The sequence below is a fragment of the Gallus gallus genome, chromosome 10 (genome assembly GCF_016699485.2).
Source record: "Gallus gallus isolate bGalGal1 chromosome 10, bGalGal1.mat.broiler.GRCg7b, whole genome shotgun sequence".
NCBI classification, from domain to species: domain Eukaryota; kingdom Metazoa; phylum Chordata; class Aves; order Galliformes; family Phasianidae; genus Gallus; species Gallus gallus.
The window spans coordinates 14,217,118-14,234,830 of NC_052541.1; the positions used below are offsets into that span (position 1 = coordinate 14,217,118).

Below are 17,713 nucleotides of genomic sequence, written 5' to 3' on the forward strand. Positions count from 1 at the left end.
ATGTCATTCTTGTTGACATGAAAATGTCAGTTTTTCAAACCTGAATTTTTTGGGAAAAAAAAAAATCAGTTTCAACAAATGTTTCTAATAAAAAAGGGATCAAATAGCTGACATTCTGGCATTTCCTAAATTAAATGTTTGTTTTTCAGTTTGAAAAGACTCTCTGTGCTTGCTTTCTCTTGAAGCTTATGGAAAGGCGCATTTTGCAGCGGGTAGGATGAAGTATTTTATATGCACCTGATCCAAAAGTATTATTTCTGTGTACTGTGGGGTTGCAGAGTAATTTTGGGGGGGTTTCTTTCCTGTTGAAAGAGGAAAGTGGGGGGAAAATAGCAGTTTTAAACAGTTAAAATGTAAAGCTGGACTGCAGAAGTCAGCAGATACCAGAAAGGACTCCAGGCAAGTGACTTACTTCTCCTGGACCTCATCCACAAAACAGGGAATACATGAACCCCTTTTCTCCCCCCTTCAATTTATTGAGGCTTTCCATGCACAACAACCTATTCTCACAGATACAGATACAAGTAGATTGAGCAACCAACCTGGAGCTCACAGCAGGGGAATGCTTTGCCATTCCCATTTGGTGCCGGGGACACGAGAACACCAAGCAACCAAGTGACAGTCCCAGGGCTGCTCAGAGGAGCCTTCCCTTGGGGGGTACTCACTGTGTTCCACATCCCCTTCCATCTCTGCTGCCCTTTAGCCCCAGCCCATGCCAGGCACCTCCCTTTTATGCTCCATCACAGGGATGAACCAGCGTTAAGTAGCTCTTCTTAAAGATCCCCATTCCTACAGTAGGTAAGGTTTGTATTATAAATACATCCAAGACTTTAGTTTACTATTTTAAGCTGCAGAGCTCAAATGACTGAGTTCCCGGTTCAGTACACAGCATCTTGAATCACCTAAGGAGATCAAGAAAAATCTAAGGTGAATAGTACATACTGAAGAGTGGCTGCCAATTAAATTAGAATGTGCAAGATACAGGGCTAAGTGAAATATAGGTGCTTGTTAGAATCCAGTTAACTGATGTGATGGACTGCTTGGTGGGGAAATAGGTTAAGGTGAACATCAAGCAGAATATAGAAGGAAAGCTATGTGCAAAAATGGCTTAGGGTATAAAGAAAGCAAGGCAGTGTTTTGAGCAATAAGCAGGATGCTATGGAGTATTACAAGGCAGGGAGGGAATTATATTCCCAGGTACTTTGGGCTTTTGTGTCCAGCACCGAGGTTAATGGGGACATGTGCCATGTGTTTAAACCTTGCCAGCATATCTCAGATCAGTAGCTGTCAGTGTGAAAGCACCCAAGGTTATAATAGGCTCAATGTGATGTGTACATTTGTCTTGAAATCTCATACATCACTGTGAAGTATAATTAAAGTAATCCAAGCCTGCAATCTGTATGAGAAGTCATGGTTTCTCATCTAAATGCTAAATGGGGCTGCTAATATGAGTGAGTGCAGCTCAGCTTGAGAGAAAGGATTGAGAGAAAAAGATTCAGGTCTAAATCTGCCTGTGCAAATGGCAATGAAAGGAAGAAAGCAGTGTGAAATATGTAAGTATTGTAGAGCACTAAGTTACAGACTGCCTCTGGGCACTGCCCCTTCTCCTGAGGCTTCCCACAAGATATCTATCCTGCACATGGAAGAGGAACCCATCACTAACATTATCACTTCATGATAAGCCCAGTTTTCAGTACATTTCTGTAGCAACCAGAAGGCAAGAGCAGTGAGGTCACTGAACTTCCTGCTCTGAGAGCACTTTGAAGCATATCTTGCCAACAAATGATGCTTAAATACTTCCAAAGCAAGGACTAAAGATCCTTAGCACATATTGTTCTTCCCTTTTCTTCTTCTTTTTTTTTAAGTTTTCTTTTTCAAACACCCTTTCCTCTACTGTTCAACAAAATGGAGTCTCCATGGAGCTACATCTTTACTACCATGGAGAGCATGCTGTTAGGTCATAACGCAGATCTGTGTAATCAGGAAAGTTACTTCAAGTCTGGGAGGTTCTGAGTCTCAAAAGTGCTCTTGGATTTTTTTAACTACTGGTGGTGACACCCCAGCATTGAAACAAGAGCTCTCCACCCCATCCAAGTGTTTGTGATGGCTGTCAAGTCTACCCTGATGTGGGATAGCTTTTTAGGTAACAGCACCTACACACATAGCACTAAGGAACATGGTATAGTGATGAGACTCAGTAGGTCAGGTTCATGGCTGGACCTGATTTCCATCATAAATGATTCTGTAATTCTTTGCTATGTACAGACAAGTATATAGCCGTGTCATTTATTAGCTGATTTACTCTTTAAGCTCGAAGTTTAAAGTCCACATTTTGTGTATGCCTACACTGTGCTGGCTCCTCTAGCGTGACTATGCTGTGATTCTCACATGGATCTCCATCCAAACCTCCTGTCTACAGCTGTGTGCAGCAACAAATGCAGGAGAACACTGGAGAGCCAGCTGGCTCAAAACTGCTTCAAGAATAATGGGAATCAGGCATCTAAAATGAGAATGTGTTTAGATGTGACTTGGCTTCCCTTGGTTTTCCCTGCAGAGAACAGTGATTCCATATTAGCTTTGTCTTTTGCTCTCTATGAAAATTGTTCTCCATTGATAGTTTGATATGAAAGAACAGAGCTCGGTATGACTTTAGGTGACTTTATTTTGGCAGACACAGCCTATTAGTTGTACATCTGTCACACAGATGGGGAGACACCAGGGAAAAAACAGAGAAGACATCAAATAAAATTAATTTGGGGATCTGGATGAGAAAGAAAAGCAAGGTCATATTTTGTGGCATTAAGATGTTAGCAATCATAGGTACTCGGGATGAGCTTGCTCTGGGTAGAAACACATGTAGCAAACAGAGATCTCTGTTTAAGCAACCAAGCTTGGTACCCTTCTGTTCTCTGTAGAAACCAGCACAGTATGTGGGAAGCAGGGCTTCTGGGAATGGCAGAATTTTGGACCTTGCAATCTACTTTAGGTTTCCTTACATTCTACACTGGGTTTCCAATTAGTTTGGCAACTCTTAATGCTATTTTTTTTTTTTTCCTGAAGCCTTGGGCTTTGCAGATGCAAAAGTATTCCCCAAATGTTCTGTTGCCATTTTTCACAACGGAAAATGTGCACTCAAAATGCTGGCTGTTAAATTCAATGCATGTGTTCTTGTAAGCTTATCTTTATCTCATTGCTATTGTTTCTTTTTTCAGGACATGACCTTCACCTCCATGATGAATCAGGAAAAACCTGTCAAGTCCTCCTAGCTCCCCGGCTGTGCCATTTGCTGTTCCCTTGCTGTTCACCAGACAGCAGCCCCAGCTCTTCCCACCCAAAGCAAGGAAGAAGTCAGCAAACCACACATGACAGCTGAAAAGTGAAGCATTATCAAAAGCTGTGTGAGACTGTCAGAGAGAAACTTTATATAGTAGTTCTCCTTCTGAGCCTGGGAAGCCGTGCATTACATTAGTTAGAAGGAAAAGAGAGAAGAAATGCTCAAGTAACTGAGACCTGAGATTGCACAAATCAATACATATATTTGAATAACTACATACAGTGTTCAGAAATCTGCATTCACAATGGATGATGGATACAGAAACACAAACCTCTATCAAGGGGGCAGGGAGACAAACCAAGTCTCAGATGATTACAGGTACCAGGATGGTAACTACGAGGGGTATGCACCCAATGATGGCTACTACCGTGGTGGGGACGAGCCCACTCATGAAGAAGATGCCCAGAGTGATGTTACAGAAGGCCATGATGAAGATGATGAGGTCTATGAGGGGGAGTACCAAGGAATCCCACACCCAGATGACATTAAAGCCAAGCAGAAGAAGCGAGCTCCTGCCATGGATGATGAGTACAGAGACCGTGCTGACCTTATGGCAGAGAGGATGGAGGATGAGGAGCAGCTTGCCCACCAGTATGAAAACATCATTGAGGAGTGTGGCCACGGACGCTTCCAGTGGACCCTCTTCTTTGTTTTAGGGTTGGCACTGATGGCAGATGGGGTAGAGCTGTTTGTGGTCGGATTTGTTCTGCCCAGTGCTGAAAAGGATATGTGCTTATCCAGTTCAAACAAAGGCATGCTAGGTAAGTGCCATTTGAGCAGCCCTTCAAATCTAACTGACAGTACCTAGAATGTATTTTTCTCACAACCAACTGGTTTCAGAACCTTCTGGGAGCCCTTTTTGTAATGTTTCATCTCGTGCATAATCATGGCTGGGTAGATCTGATTCAAAAGGAGATTGCATACTGCTGTAAGGCAGCTGCTGCAAAGCAGTAGCAGAACCACACCACATCTCAGCCAACCTTAAGGAGCTATGGCCCCAGGACTGGCCACCACAGGCTGGATTTGGGCCAGGCAGCTCACAGTGAGTGGGTCCACAAGGCAGAACTCCTAGGGACACTCAGGGTCAAGTACACAAAAGGCTAAGTGCGACTCTTCCTGCTTAATCACATAATGATGCAATTTTCAGTGCTTTTAGAAATTAAATGGTAATCAGAAGTCTGCAAAGCAGTACTATCTGAGTGTGATGGATATAGCAGACAGGGATGCACTTGGTCTGGATCAATCTGCTGTTACACTGTGTCTCTCAGTGCTTCCTTGCTCTCCAGTTTTTCACTGCATCCAGGTTCCCCTTTCCTCTAGCCAAAAGTCCCAGCTGGCAGATCAGAGCAGCTGGTCCTGCATGCTGACTTCTTGGCCAGAGCACACTGCTAATATGTACTGGGTCAGAAGTAGCCTGTGAAGGTTTCTTCTTAGGTCTGTGGAATGAGATTAATGTGCTGAATGGAGATTAAAGGGTCAGGCTACTGGCATCATCACTACTGACGCCTCCCTGTGGTCAAAATACAAAGGCATAGTCATTGTGAGTATGGGTGGAAAAGGTTGGATGAGAATTTTTTTCCCCTTGCACATAATAACCCATAGGAGCAATAGAAGTCTCCCAGATCTCTAAGAACCAGGATAGTGTCCAGCATGTCCTGCAGTGAGAGCCAGCTGTGCATTAGTCCAGCACATCTGGAAGGAAAATAAAGTAGCTTTTGAAAGAACTGCTCTAGGAGGGGATGGTGTGTCTGGATGAATGTGCACCAAGGTCACAGGGAAAACATCAGGCCTGCTAAGCATACATTTGGGCCAGAAGCTCTGCCTGACACAAGGGAAATGCGGATTTTGGATTAGACTTTACCTCCATTCTATTTGCATTACTTTCATGTGACAAAGACAGTAGACAATTAGCCTTACATAGACTCCTCAGCTTGGTGTACCAAGGTCCTAGAGACTTCTTTCTTCATTTGGTTTTCTTTCCTGTATCTTCTTTTTTCTTCCGTGAACTCGAGGATCAGGATGCTTCTTTCCACAGTGAGCCAGTTTTGTACCTGGTTTTGTGCCTGCAAGGGTTTGGTAACATTTCTTGTTTCACAAACCACACTTCTAGTTCAAAATATCTCAGGTCAGATACATAAAAGTGAATTGCTCACGATTGAATCCTGATTTCAAAGGGACTTCCACATTCACCAGCTCCCTACGGAACACCAGGCTCCCTGTGGATGCCTTTTCAGTGACAAGACCCTTTTTGAAAAGCAGGTCATTTATTCTGGTGACTATATGAAAGATCTTTTGAAACTCTGACCCCATAAATATCCATCTCTGTAGTTGATATCAGAGACAGAAAACTTCAAATGTCACAAGAAAAATCTATCTCTGAAGTATTTCTGGCCCAACCACAGGTAAGAAAGAACAAGAGATCTCCCAAGAGAGCTCTTTTTTTGCATGCTTTTTCTAGCTCTGCTTTTGTACAGCTGAAAGTTCAGGGTGTTCTCATGAGCTCTGGATAAGCTCGGAGATATCTAGGTCCGTGTCCAGCTTGAGCTCCAGCTCACTGCACACTGACTCAGCTGGCCTTATGGCAGCTGGAATTCCTAATGATGGAACAGCACTGTTCTTGTGCCTTTCCTGCCTGCTTTTACAGGCTGCTTTTGAGAACCTGGTTTTGCAGAACTATTTCTTTTGTCCTTATCTTGTTTGTTCTGAAGGTTCTACTGTCAAAGCTTGCATGCACACTGTATTTTTTACTTGAATATGAACAAAAGGAAAGAATTTGCCTAAGAACAAAATCAACTGATTCATCTTGGTTTGAGAATGATTAAAAAGACCAGAAAGCAGATATTTACGATAACACTCGCTTGTTACTGATTGGTGTTGCACAGAAGGAAAGTCTCTGACTCAGTGGTTTTGGTTAAACACATTGCTTCTACCACTGGGATCTTTCTCTGCTGCAGGTTTTCTCTTGGATCTGAGGTTTGCCAAATGATCCCTTGTGAAAAGGGATTAAACAGAGCTTAGAAAGCATTAGACTGCAGAGTGGTTCACTGACACGAGTAATGAATACTCAACGGCATGGAGAAGCGAGGATGTAAGGAGAGCAGAGTGGGCACATGGCTGCAGGTGGGCAGGATGGGGAAGAGCTATTGATGGAAACAAGAACAATCCTCCTCAAAGCCTTTCCTGGATTAGCTTCAGCACCCATCCACCACTGACAAGAAAAAGATATCTGCCCACAAAGCTCAGAGCCTCCAACATATGCTCATTTCCCTCGTGGTTTCCATTCCTTTGTCTGTCTATGTGTTGTGCTATCACAAATCAATCTTGCTAATGCCCAAGCTTCAATGATCCTTACAGTCTGACTTGTCACAGTAATGGTGGCCATCAAAGAGCTCTTCTCCTCAATTTCTGCCTAATATGTACTGACGATCTTGCAAGAGTGCACCTGCACAGAATGGAGAGAGGGTTGACTGGTGAGAGTGCAAGTCTTCCTGCCATTGCCATTGGCTTTTAGGGACATAGTGGCATTATCCACAGAGATGCTACTGCCCTTTACTTTATCACCATCAGCCATAGATGTTTATAGTGAGCTTTTGATTGCTTCCAGGTGACTGCTCATCTCAATACATTTTTGCTAAGGAAAAGTAATCAGGCTATCCCAGGTAGACGGAGGGCTGCTTCCAGGCAGCTGTGCACAGATATACACCCACAAGGCCTTAGCCATAGCAACTGAGGTCAGGAAGGAAAATATGGGAAATAAATCAGGTAGCTAATTGAACTTACAGAGATAGGAGGGAACAAATGAGAGCTGGAGTAGCTGCCCCCTGAAGACTAATTGAGCAAAGGTCAGCTTTTGCTAAAAGGACATTTTGTGTTAAATACTCCATGTATTGAATATTTTTCCTCCCTCAGAAAGCAAGAGTGGAAAAATATCCAGCAAATTATGGCCAAATTATGCAAAAATTACAAATAAACAGATGCCTACAGTGTTTCATGGAAAGTGTGAAACGAATATGACACCTCTTAGAAAACGTTTACATTTTGTTCTGAAAATAAACATATCTACATCAGATGCAAATTAACAGCTATTTTAGCCCTGACTATCCCTCGTGGGACAAAATGTATTTTAAGTTTCCCTGTGATGTGAATTATTTTGAAGATTACAGGAGTATTTAAAAAAAGAAAAGAAGAAAAAATAAGAAGACAAACATCAACAGCTCTCTGTGCTTTAGATGTCTGATTTTTATCATTTTTAAAACTAGCCATTGAGTATAAGCTTGCCAACTTTTCACAACATTATTTTCACGTATTCCTCTCGCAGTTCTACTTTTGCTGAGCTTTTTCCAGCAATAGTCATAATTGCAATGCATTTATTAAATTTATTGTGACAAAGTATTCCTCTTCAGTATAATATATCCTGTTGGAAACAGTGTTCTTTTATTTGCTATGGACAACCATACGAAGAGTTATACATTTTCTATTTGCTGAGGTACCAAAGGACACACAACATCATTCTTTGGAGAAATATCACATAAATATACAAATTCGAGTGCTGATAATCACCCCTTAGAGGACAGAATCTTATATTTGCAAGCACAGAGCAGTGAGTACACAGCCAGTAGAAAAGATGGTGTCATAGTAACGTTATCAACTTTTTCACATCCTGCGCATGAAAAACTGAAGGCACGGTTGTATCATCAGATTTCCCAGACTGCAGAGCTGCAGTTATCATTTCACAGTTCAGTAAACTGAGACAAGAAAAATGTGAGCCCTTTGCCCATGACTGCAAAGCAGCCATGTAAATGCTGAGAATAAAGTCTATCTTTCAGGCTCACATTTCCTCTTTTTTTATGATGGTATAGTAATAATATTTTAAGGAGACCATCATCTTCCAGACTCTTAGCCTTGCAGAGTTAGATTGAAAAACAGAAAAAGAGATCCTGTTTGTAGTCATGCAGATATTAAAGCTTGTCTGTGTGAGTCACGTTAAACCAAATGTGTAACACTCTCTCTCCTTTTAGTTGTCCAAAGAGGATGCTTTATTATCAGTGCAGATAAAACTGGCCTCATCTTCTTGTTGACCTGAATTCACCTGATATGACAGTAAATCCTAATCCCTTTGGCAGAGATCAGTGGTTTTTCTTTTTCTGGATAAATACAGACTAGGAGCCCAGCCGTGGCTCCTGTGCTGTTTCCCACCTTGTTTGACTGGGTGGGGGGACCAGGTGATCCTATGGATATCAATGTGATGGACAATCCCCATGGAGGGGCTGAGTTGCTTGGCAGGCATTGCCTTTCCAGTTCCATGACAAATATATGTGCTTTCACACATCCAACTGTGACTTGCAGAATCTCCCCAGTGTCTGCAGCCAGATCCATTCTGTATCTACCCCCAGAGCTCAATAAATGGAAAGCCTTTAACATGCACGATTCATTTCTCAGAGGTAGAAGAGCCTTTAGTGCAGATAGAGTCTCTCTGTTGGTGTTGAATCAACAAAACAAGTGCGATGGGACTACACTTTCATGTGATTCCCATTCAGGAGATCAGTGAGGTTCAAGGGTAAAGCAGTAACAATCTTACAAGGAAGAGCAGGCAAGAAATTTTAGGAAGAAGGGGGAAAAAGTCATACAGCCCAGAGCCAACCCTTGGGGAAATGTTGGCTGTTGTTGGAGCATAAGCCAAGCAGGATTTCTGGGCTTCTACTTCTTCAAATCACTCAAGCACTATTGAGTCCTGTGCCTTGCCTTATCCATCTTCCAAATAGCTCAGAACTGAATCACAGAATTTCGGTGTCCATAAAGTACATCCTTGTACAACAGATGCTCTGCTGTTAAGTGTTTGGGTTTTGTTTTTATCACAGTTTGAATTGCAAGATGTAGAAGATCCTAATCCTTTAGGGTTGTCAAAATGCTTTCAAAAACCTTCTTGTTACTGTACTGGTAACAGCCTCTGCTTGGAAAGTGGGTAGGAACTCCCACATTCATATGGCCACTGGCTCTGTGCAGAGCTGTGAGAAGAGGTGAGATGTTGCTGCACCAGGATCCATCAGCTTCCTCACTTCCATGGCAGCCTGAAGGGATTCAGGACTAACTCATCACGTTTTCTGCTTGAATTTTCCATTTATCCCTTGAGCCCTTGTCATATCTTGATAGGGATACTTTTTCGATGTGATTCATTTTTAAGAACTTCAGTTCCATTAAGGATCAACAGAAGTAATTCACGCTTGTGATGGACACTTTGGGAAATCTTGAATTTCTCCTTTCCATTCCAAAGCCCTTATGAGCTTGCTTCTAATTACGCTGAAATAGTAAAAATACAGCTTAGCACACACATAGCCATTTCCTGCATCCTCCTTCTTCATTCCTAGAACTCAGCCTTTATGTCCAAGATTCCTGTCTTACTTTGGAGCACACCGCTTCAATAAAGGCTAATAATTTTCTTAATGTGAAAATTCTGTACATGCTACCTCTTTTCCATTGGGAATAAGCCCAGACAGTGGTCACATATTTTCCTTATAACTTCAGCATTGCATGACTCATAACCCAAAATTTCTTCTTAGAATTTCAGCTCTTTGGTTTTCCACAGATTTTATGGGAGGCTGTTGCAGACTTTCCCATAGGCATTAATTATTCTCCATTACTCGTGGAATAGCCTGCAAATAATGGCTTATTCAGAGTTACCGTTAACTCTGGAGCTGGATCTCTTCAAGAGGTGACAACCATCACCACATTCTCCTAATGGTACTCCAAAAAGCACTGCACACTCCACTCCTCCCTGGGTCCCAGCCACCATATTGAACCATTTAGCAACCTACTGGTTGCAGGGCTGTGTGAATCACTGATTAGTGATCCTGCTAGTGTGCAGTGCTCAGATTGGCTCTGAGAGAAAAATCACTTTATCAACTTGGTGTTTTACCCAAAAATTAATGAAGTCCACTGTGCACTCCATAGTGTAGAATGGCCAGATTTTCTAGCCTGATGGTTGTACAACTGTGGCCACACACTGGCCTCTTGAAACAGCTGAGAAGTGCAGGATAAAGGCAGCAGTGTGCCAAACCCACTTCTGAGCTGCGAGGAGCATCCATTTTTCCGTCTTAGCTGGGGCAGACCCTGGCCAGAAACACCTGCCTTGCACCAGCCAGGGTATTTGGCTGTAATAAATCACGGTTACAACCTCCTCCACCTCCTTCTAATCTGGGACATTTTCTGTTAAGAGGCTTTAGATGAACATCTGCCATGCAGGGATTTTCTCCATATATATATATGTACACATATATACAGACAAATAGATATATATGATAATATTTTATTCTTCATCGTTGTCTGTCCATGTGGACTGAGCTGTGTATCTGATGCTGTTGTCTTGTCCTATTGTATGTCATGCAGGCTTCAACAGGAATTTTGCTAGCAAAAGGACCATAGCTTGTGGTTCTTCCTGGGCATATTCTTGCTCAGTGAAGTCTCTCAGTCTTGAAAGTAGATAAAATAAGTGAAAAAATACACCCCTGGACCTCTAAGCATTCATAATTAGCATTAATTGCACTGCTACCCACATAAAGTAAAAGGCAATGTAACAGGTGGTCCTTCTGGTGAAAATCTCAGTAGAAAAGCTAAAGACAAGTGCTTGTTTTTCTGGGCCAGAGTTGCTAGTATATAGTGAACTGGATACAGGGAGCCTATTCTCTCCTTTTCAGTCTCCACTAAACATGCTCACTGAAATTGTCTGTCTTTTGAGGACCCCATGGTAAAAGATCTAATGAAGTCAAGTTAAAAAGAACTCATTTTTTTTAACAACATTAGAGTAGTTAATCTACAGAGCAAACTATCAAGGCAAACGGTAGGTTCTTCATCTCCTGAAATGCTCAGGTCAAGACTCTACTCTTATCTGCAAGTTGTCCTTTAGTTAGACATAAGATGTTGGCTCAGTAACAGAGGAAGCCTCTGCACCACACCGGTCAGATTGGCAATAGATTGATCCTTTCAAATACTTCTAGGAAAAGCAGAGAGAGAAAGAGATGATGTGCACCAGAGGAAGCATAGGCAGGGTAGGTAACACACAAAGAGATTTATCCATGCTGTAGCAGCTTCTCTCCTCTCACAGCTTCTCAGTGCCACTGCACTCAGGGGGGTGAGCAGAGTTAAGGCGTCAGACTTCTGTTGTACTGTTGGTGGCACGCAGCTGGGACACGTGCATGCTAAGCTGCTTATGCCTGGCCATTGCTTACGTGCAGAAGATATGTGAGCAGAGAGGTCGGGAAAGAAAGATGTGGGTCTGATCAAATGTGGGAATGTCTACATTGCATGATGTGACGCTGCAGGGAGCGGTGAAAGCTCATGAGCAGAAAATGGAAGAATTAGATTCCACCAATGGAGCTACCAGAGCTTCTGGTATCTGAGATGGCTCATTTAGGAAGAATGGCAGTATGCGGCTTTCTTTAAATGTGTGCTCTGTTTTTGAAAAGCTGTGTCTTCATAGTTTTTTTTTTTTTTTTGAAAGTAAGAAGTCATAAGAGGCATGCAGAGCCCAGGTGAGACATCTCACTCTGCGTTACGAATGCCGGTTCCTGACAAAACTGGCCTGTCATTGAAATAACTAGGTTATTTGTGAGGCCTTCAATGCTATTTCTATCTTTACTTCCATCTCAAGTGGTAGCTGGCAGTAATGTGGGGGAACAGCAGCCGATGTTGTCCGTGTACGGGACAGCAAACCATTTCCACCTGGCAAACGGGAGGATGGTGTTACCAATCTCAGTGTTTCTCTTCCTCTCTTCTAGGCCTGATAGTCTACCTGGGAATGATGGTGGGGGCTGTCATGCTGGGTGGCCTTGCTGATAAACTGGGAAGAAAGAAATGCCTCATCATATCACTTGCAATCAATGCTGCCTTCGCCTTCCTGTCCTCTTTTGTCCAGGGATACGGATTCTTCCTTTTCTGCCGCCTTATCTCAGGCCTCGGGTGTGTAACTGGTGAATTATCCTTATATCCAGCCTTAATCTCTTCCCTTTTAGTTTGAAATCATTTCCCCTTGTCCTGTCATAACAGAACCACATCTGTGGGTGTGACCTTCCCTTTTAACGTGAACAATCCTATCCACATGACATTGAAGAAAACCCTTATTTTTCCCATGTGCTATTTTTTCTTCTCAGTATTGGGGGATCCCTCCCCATCGTGTTTGCCTATTTCTCTGAATTCCTGTCTCGTGAGAAGAGGGGGGAGCACCTGAGCTGGCTGTGCATGTTCTGGATGATCGGTGGTATTTTTGCTTCAGCGATGGCTTGGAGCATCATCCCACATTACGGTAATGGTTTTGTGCTTTTGGCTTTTGACAGCACCACTTTCCTGCACCGCTACACCACTCCAAAAACCCACACAAGTTAACATCAGTCAGACCTTACACATCCAAGCATGAACAGTACTGAAAACAGCCGATACCTCAAGTGCGCACAGAAGGTCTAATAAAGGGACTGATTGATTAATTGACTGATGCTAAGTAGTAGTACATTGCAAAAGAAGTGATCCAGTTATCAAAAGTAAGGAAATTTAATGAGGGAATTACTGGGTGCTATGAATGCTAGCAGTGAGGACAGCATACGTTCCTCTCCTTAGATGAGTGCCACCACTCTTGGGGCTGTGCATCTGGTGGCATCTCCCCAGCATGCCATGGGCTGGCATGACCTCACCTACCTGAGTTCAGGAGTGGAGTGGGTCCCCTGTGCAGAGCTGTACCCGGGTGGACTCTGAAATGTGCTCCAAGGAGCAAAAGTCTGCATGTCCTCCTCCTAGCTCATGTGTGTACGTTTGGAAAACACCTGAAGCAAATATCTCCTGGAAAAGATTAAATCACTCAGTATGCAGCAACAGCAGCTGTCTGAAAAATCCTGTTTGAGGAAAGTGGGACAGGCCACAAAGACCAGGAAGGAACAACCATTTATCTAGCTACCAATTCATTTTATTGTATTTAAAATGCAGTCAGTATAAAGCTCTTGGTTCTGATCAATACGTCAGAGACTGTTGGAGCAATTATGCAAAGTTACTGCATAGCAATGGTTTATTATTATTATTATTATTATCTATAAATACTTTTTTTTTTTTTTTAAGTCTGTATTTACATTACCTTTATTTTCTGGACACAATGTTGCTGTTGTCCCTTCAGATTTGAGTCTAGGGAAAGGAAAAATGCTTTTATTCAAATTTTATTCTTTCACTCTAATCATCTTTTGCTTTAAGTGTCTACACTGGTGTGTGTTGTTGCAGGAACAACATAAGAACGATGCTGTACTTTCTGCTCCTTGTCAGAGGACTTGCTCAGCTATCAGGAAGAGGCAGGAGAGGGGAATCCCAAAAGCTGGATGACAGTCCTGATTCTTCTGAGTTGGAGTCTCAGCTCAGATTTTGCAGTTTTGGAAAAACAATCTTGCCTTCCTAGCTTGCTGTTATAAATAGTGAAATATGTGTGTGAGGTATGAGATGGAAAGGAGCTGCTTCTCATGTGCCTTTCAGATCAGAGGAAATTTAACCTCTGTAAACTTTCGGTGACATTTCTGAGAAGCAATAAATTGTGGCCCTGATTCCTCTGCCACTTTCCACTCTGACTTGCCTACAGCTGCATGGAGCAATTCTTATTGCTAGGTGATTTCTATACTCAGAGATAAAAGGAGCTTTATAAAAGGCAGAGCCTGAGCAAGGATGTTCCATTTTCTGTAATGAACATGAACTCACTTGCTATTATCTGCTGAACATGGTATTGAGCCTCTAAAAGCCATCATTACTAAGAATAGCAAACTTTCAACTTGACGTCGTGTCATGCATAGCTGTAAAGTTCAGAGCTGCTTTACGAGAGAAAAATCAGTCTGCCTGCTTGGAATTTTCACTTGTTGGCTCTTGCTGTTTCCAGGCTGGGGGTTCAGTATGGGAACCAAGTATCACTTCCACAGCTGGAGAGTCTTTGTTCTGGTCTGCTCCCTGCCCTGCATCGCCTCCTTGGTAGCACTGAAGTTCATGCCTGAAAGCCCGCGGTTCCTGCTGGAGGTAAGATGATGATTTATGTGAACATCGCAGCCTGCCATTAGCAGAGCATGGCTGGTCCCCAGTGTGTCACTGTCTCTCTTTCTTTGTCCCATCAAACACTCAGTACAAGCTCAGAGACAAAGGCACTACTACACATGTAAAGTATCTGCAGAGATTGCTGCAACCCCAGAGGCTGCAGACTATGACATTAGTCAGGGGTGGTGAGTGGTTACCTCTGAATGTGGCACAGGAAGAAGGCACAGAGTTCCAGAAATTTTGTATCCAACAAAGGCATTTTGGAAAAAATCTCTGAGTATGGGCATGTAACAGGTGAATCCTGATAGAAGTGCAGAGGACCATCTCTGCAAGTCTTCAGCAGAGATGGGAACAGAGTCCAGGTCTTCTCACACATCTCCTCTTCTCTGATCTGTTCCTAACTCTTCTCCTGCACCAGCCAGTTTTTGGGTAACTCCTTTCCTCAGCACGGATGTGCTGCACTGTGCACACAAACCATCCCTGCAGCTCTTTGCCCTTCATACAGCCATGCTTGATGGGTCTTCTCCAGCGTATTTGACCTGTAGAACTGGTTCCTCTCTACAGTTATTTTTCTTTCCCTTGGTGCTTCCAGATGGGTAAGCATGATGAAGCCTGGATGATCCTCAAGCAAGTTCATGACACCAACATGCGGGCCAAGGGCGAGCCAGAGAGAGTGTTTACGGTGAGTTTTACAAAATCATTGACATATAAAAGAAAAAATGGGCATAACTCCCCTGGTGAAGCACAGCACCTGTTAATTCCTTCTTGGGAATCTCCCTTTCACTGTGATCATCACCAGCCATCAGCACTCTGAGATACACTTAATGCATTTCAAGTTGAATGCCAGCCTGCTTTTTCAATCATTAGTCAATCCTGTGAATTGCTGTGAATACTCTTCATCCCTGGTGTTTCACTACAGCATTCAGACCAGTGATTTTCCAATTATATACACACTTAATCGGTCTGCTCTAAGAGACTAGAACCAAGTAGGAGAGATATTAGCCATGTGGGAGATCTGACTCACTCCTTTCTCCTTTCCATCTTCTAATCAAACTCTGATTAAACTTCATGTACCTTCTAATAAGCTTCCATCTGCCTCATACCCAATCTTTAATCTCTCCCAGGGAAAGCGAAATGAGTGGTTACTACTCATTAGTCTGCTGCTTGTTGTGAAAAAGTCCCCACCAGGGGTCTTGATTTATAAGCAAAATCAGGTAAAAGGTGTGTGCTGGGGTTAGTTGCAGATTTCTATAATTCAGTTGCAGACTCTCGGTGAGCCAGCCGGGGAATAGATCTTGATTTATGCTTTTAAATTTAAGAAGACAGATGTTCTGAAAGGACAGATAGAATGAAGAAGAAGAGATGTACATAAAACATGCTCATTGCTCCATCCGATGGTGTTATGGTGCTGCGGGCTGAGCTGAGCCAAGTGCTGTGCCTCGAGGCTCAGTCGAGGTTGAGTGGCATCTGCTGGCACGAGCGGATGGTACGTTGGGCTGGTGTGGTGCAAACCGTCAGATTGTGTGGTTTTCTGATAGGCCAGAAGTTTCAGCTTGTGGTGAGTCAGTTGTCACCAGGACAGTTCCCAGAGATGACATTTAAGGAGTGCCAAAAAGAGGAACACAGAGACTCCACAGCCGAGCCAAGGCACTCGTTCACACTCTGAAATTTATTCAGTGAATTTTCACCTCCCTGTATTTACAAACAGATCGTGGCTTTCTGGAGCATATCCTCCATTTAAAGTTACTGAGCAAATATTTTCCAGGACTCGTTTTTAAGGTTTCTAGTCAGCATTCCGTGTTGAAAATTCAGACTATTTTGGTGGATTGAAATGGTTGCATGGTGTGGGCTCAAATCATGACTGGATGCATTTTCAGATGCAAAGATTCCCATCCACACCTTTGGTTGTCACAGATGTTCTGCCAGAGGTACTGAAAAGGTGTTAAATGAGAAATACCAGTTGTGATTTAAGGAGATCCTGGAGACACAATTAGATGCAGATACAAATGGCTGATCACGAAGATGATTTTTACTGTTGTTGTTCAGTCCGTATTTCAAGTGGGAATCTAAAGGATGCAGAGGTAGCGTAGTGCACAGTCACATTATCCAATATAGGAAAGACTGAAGTGGATGTGATGCACTTAAACTACTTCAGGGAAGGAGTGAGACAGAGAGAGAAAGCATGAAAGGATGTAGGGATGGAAGGCAGGAAGGAGAGAAGGAAGGCAGGATGGAAGGAGGGTAGGCAGGAAAGTTTCTTGCTGTAATAAAAACTCTTGTAAATGAATTAATTAGCTAATGTCTATTGATAACATTCAAGAAAAAAATAGTAAGGGATAGTGAGCTGAAACTCTGCCCAGAAGACTGTGTGCACCCAGTATTGATTATGGAAACTTTGGGCCAACATTCTTTTTCTCTCTCAATCTTTTTTCCTTTTTAGGTTTCTTATATCAAAACTCCAAAGCAAGTAGATGAATTCATTGAAATTCAGAGCTCGACAGGGACTTGGTACCAGAGGTGGCTGGTCAGAATCACAACCACCTTCAAACAGGTAAATTGATGCAAACCCATCCCATAGGATCTTTTGGGCTCGGAACTCAGTGCCTCATTGTTTGGGGCTACTGGGCCTTGAAACCCCAACTCTCGCTCAAAAAGCCTGCTCTGTTTGCAGGCTGATTGCACTGTCCATACAGATGTGAGCATGTGCAAATGCCACACTACCCTGAGATGCCCCTGCGAGCAGCATAGCGGTCAAGCTGTGCTAATGGCAGAGCTTCCAGCCCCAGCCCCAAGCACTTGACCCTCCTTCAGAGCAGATAGATATCGATTCCTTCTCCTCTAAGCCGAAGTGAATTTACCACCTGCAGTGGGTTGAGAAGAGTGCTTGCTCCTTGCTCCTCCTGAGACTGAGTTTATAACAATCTCACATTATGTCTCCAGCTAATTTAACCCTTCACACTCGCTATGCTTACCTATACCCAGGCAAAACTTGGTGGACAAACTTGCTAGATTATTCCTGTTAGGAGGATGAGCCTCAAATAAAGGAGAGTCCATCTGAACTAATAGCAGTGCAGGTGCTATGTTGTTGTTATACTTATGTGGCAAGTAAAGAGCACGAGGAATTATTTACCTGCGTGTTCCCGGCAGTATTTCCTGCTGTAGGTCGAGAGAAGACTTTGCTCTCTGTCTTGCTCTTCTTGGTTTCATCCCTACCTGCATTTATCCTATCCCTCCTAAAGCACCACCTGTGTTGAGATATTTGCTTTTCAATGAGCTTCAGAGCTTGGTTTGAAAGCACCCCTGAGGCCATACCTATAGATGAAAAGACAAAATTGTCAG

General features: G+C 43.0%; 1 protein-coding gene across 4 annotated transcripts in view; it reads left to right on the top strand.

Annotated features, from left to right (window-relative positions):
- The window catches only part of SV2B (synaptic vesicle glycoprotein 2B), a 49,859-nt gene that overhangs the window by 20,361 nt on the left and 11,785 nt on the right, over positions 1-17,713 (top strand). For all 4 annotated transcript variants that reach the window (XM_425081.8, XM_046899355.1, XM_015292065.4 and 1 more), the window contains 6 exons: positions 3,213-4,095; positions 12,106-12,286; positions 12,478-12,629; positions 14,226-14,359; positions 14,967-15,056; positions 16,815-16,925. In XM_425081.8, the coding sequence (XP_425081.2) occupies positions 3,579-4,095; positions 12,106-12,286; positions 12,478-12,629; positions 14,226-14,359; positions 14,967-15,056; positions 16,815-16,925 (1,185 nt within the window). In that variant the 5' untranslated portion in view covers positions 3,213-3,578. The remainder of the gene's footprint in view (positions 1-3,212; positions 4,096-12,105; positions 12,287-12,477; positions 12,630-14,225; positions 14,360-14,966; positions 15,057-16,814; positions 16,926-17,713) is intronic.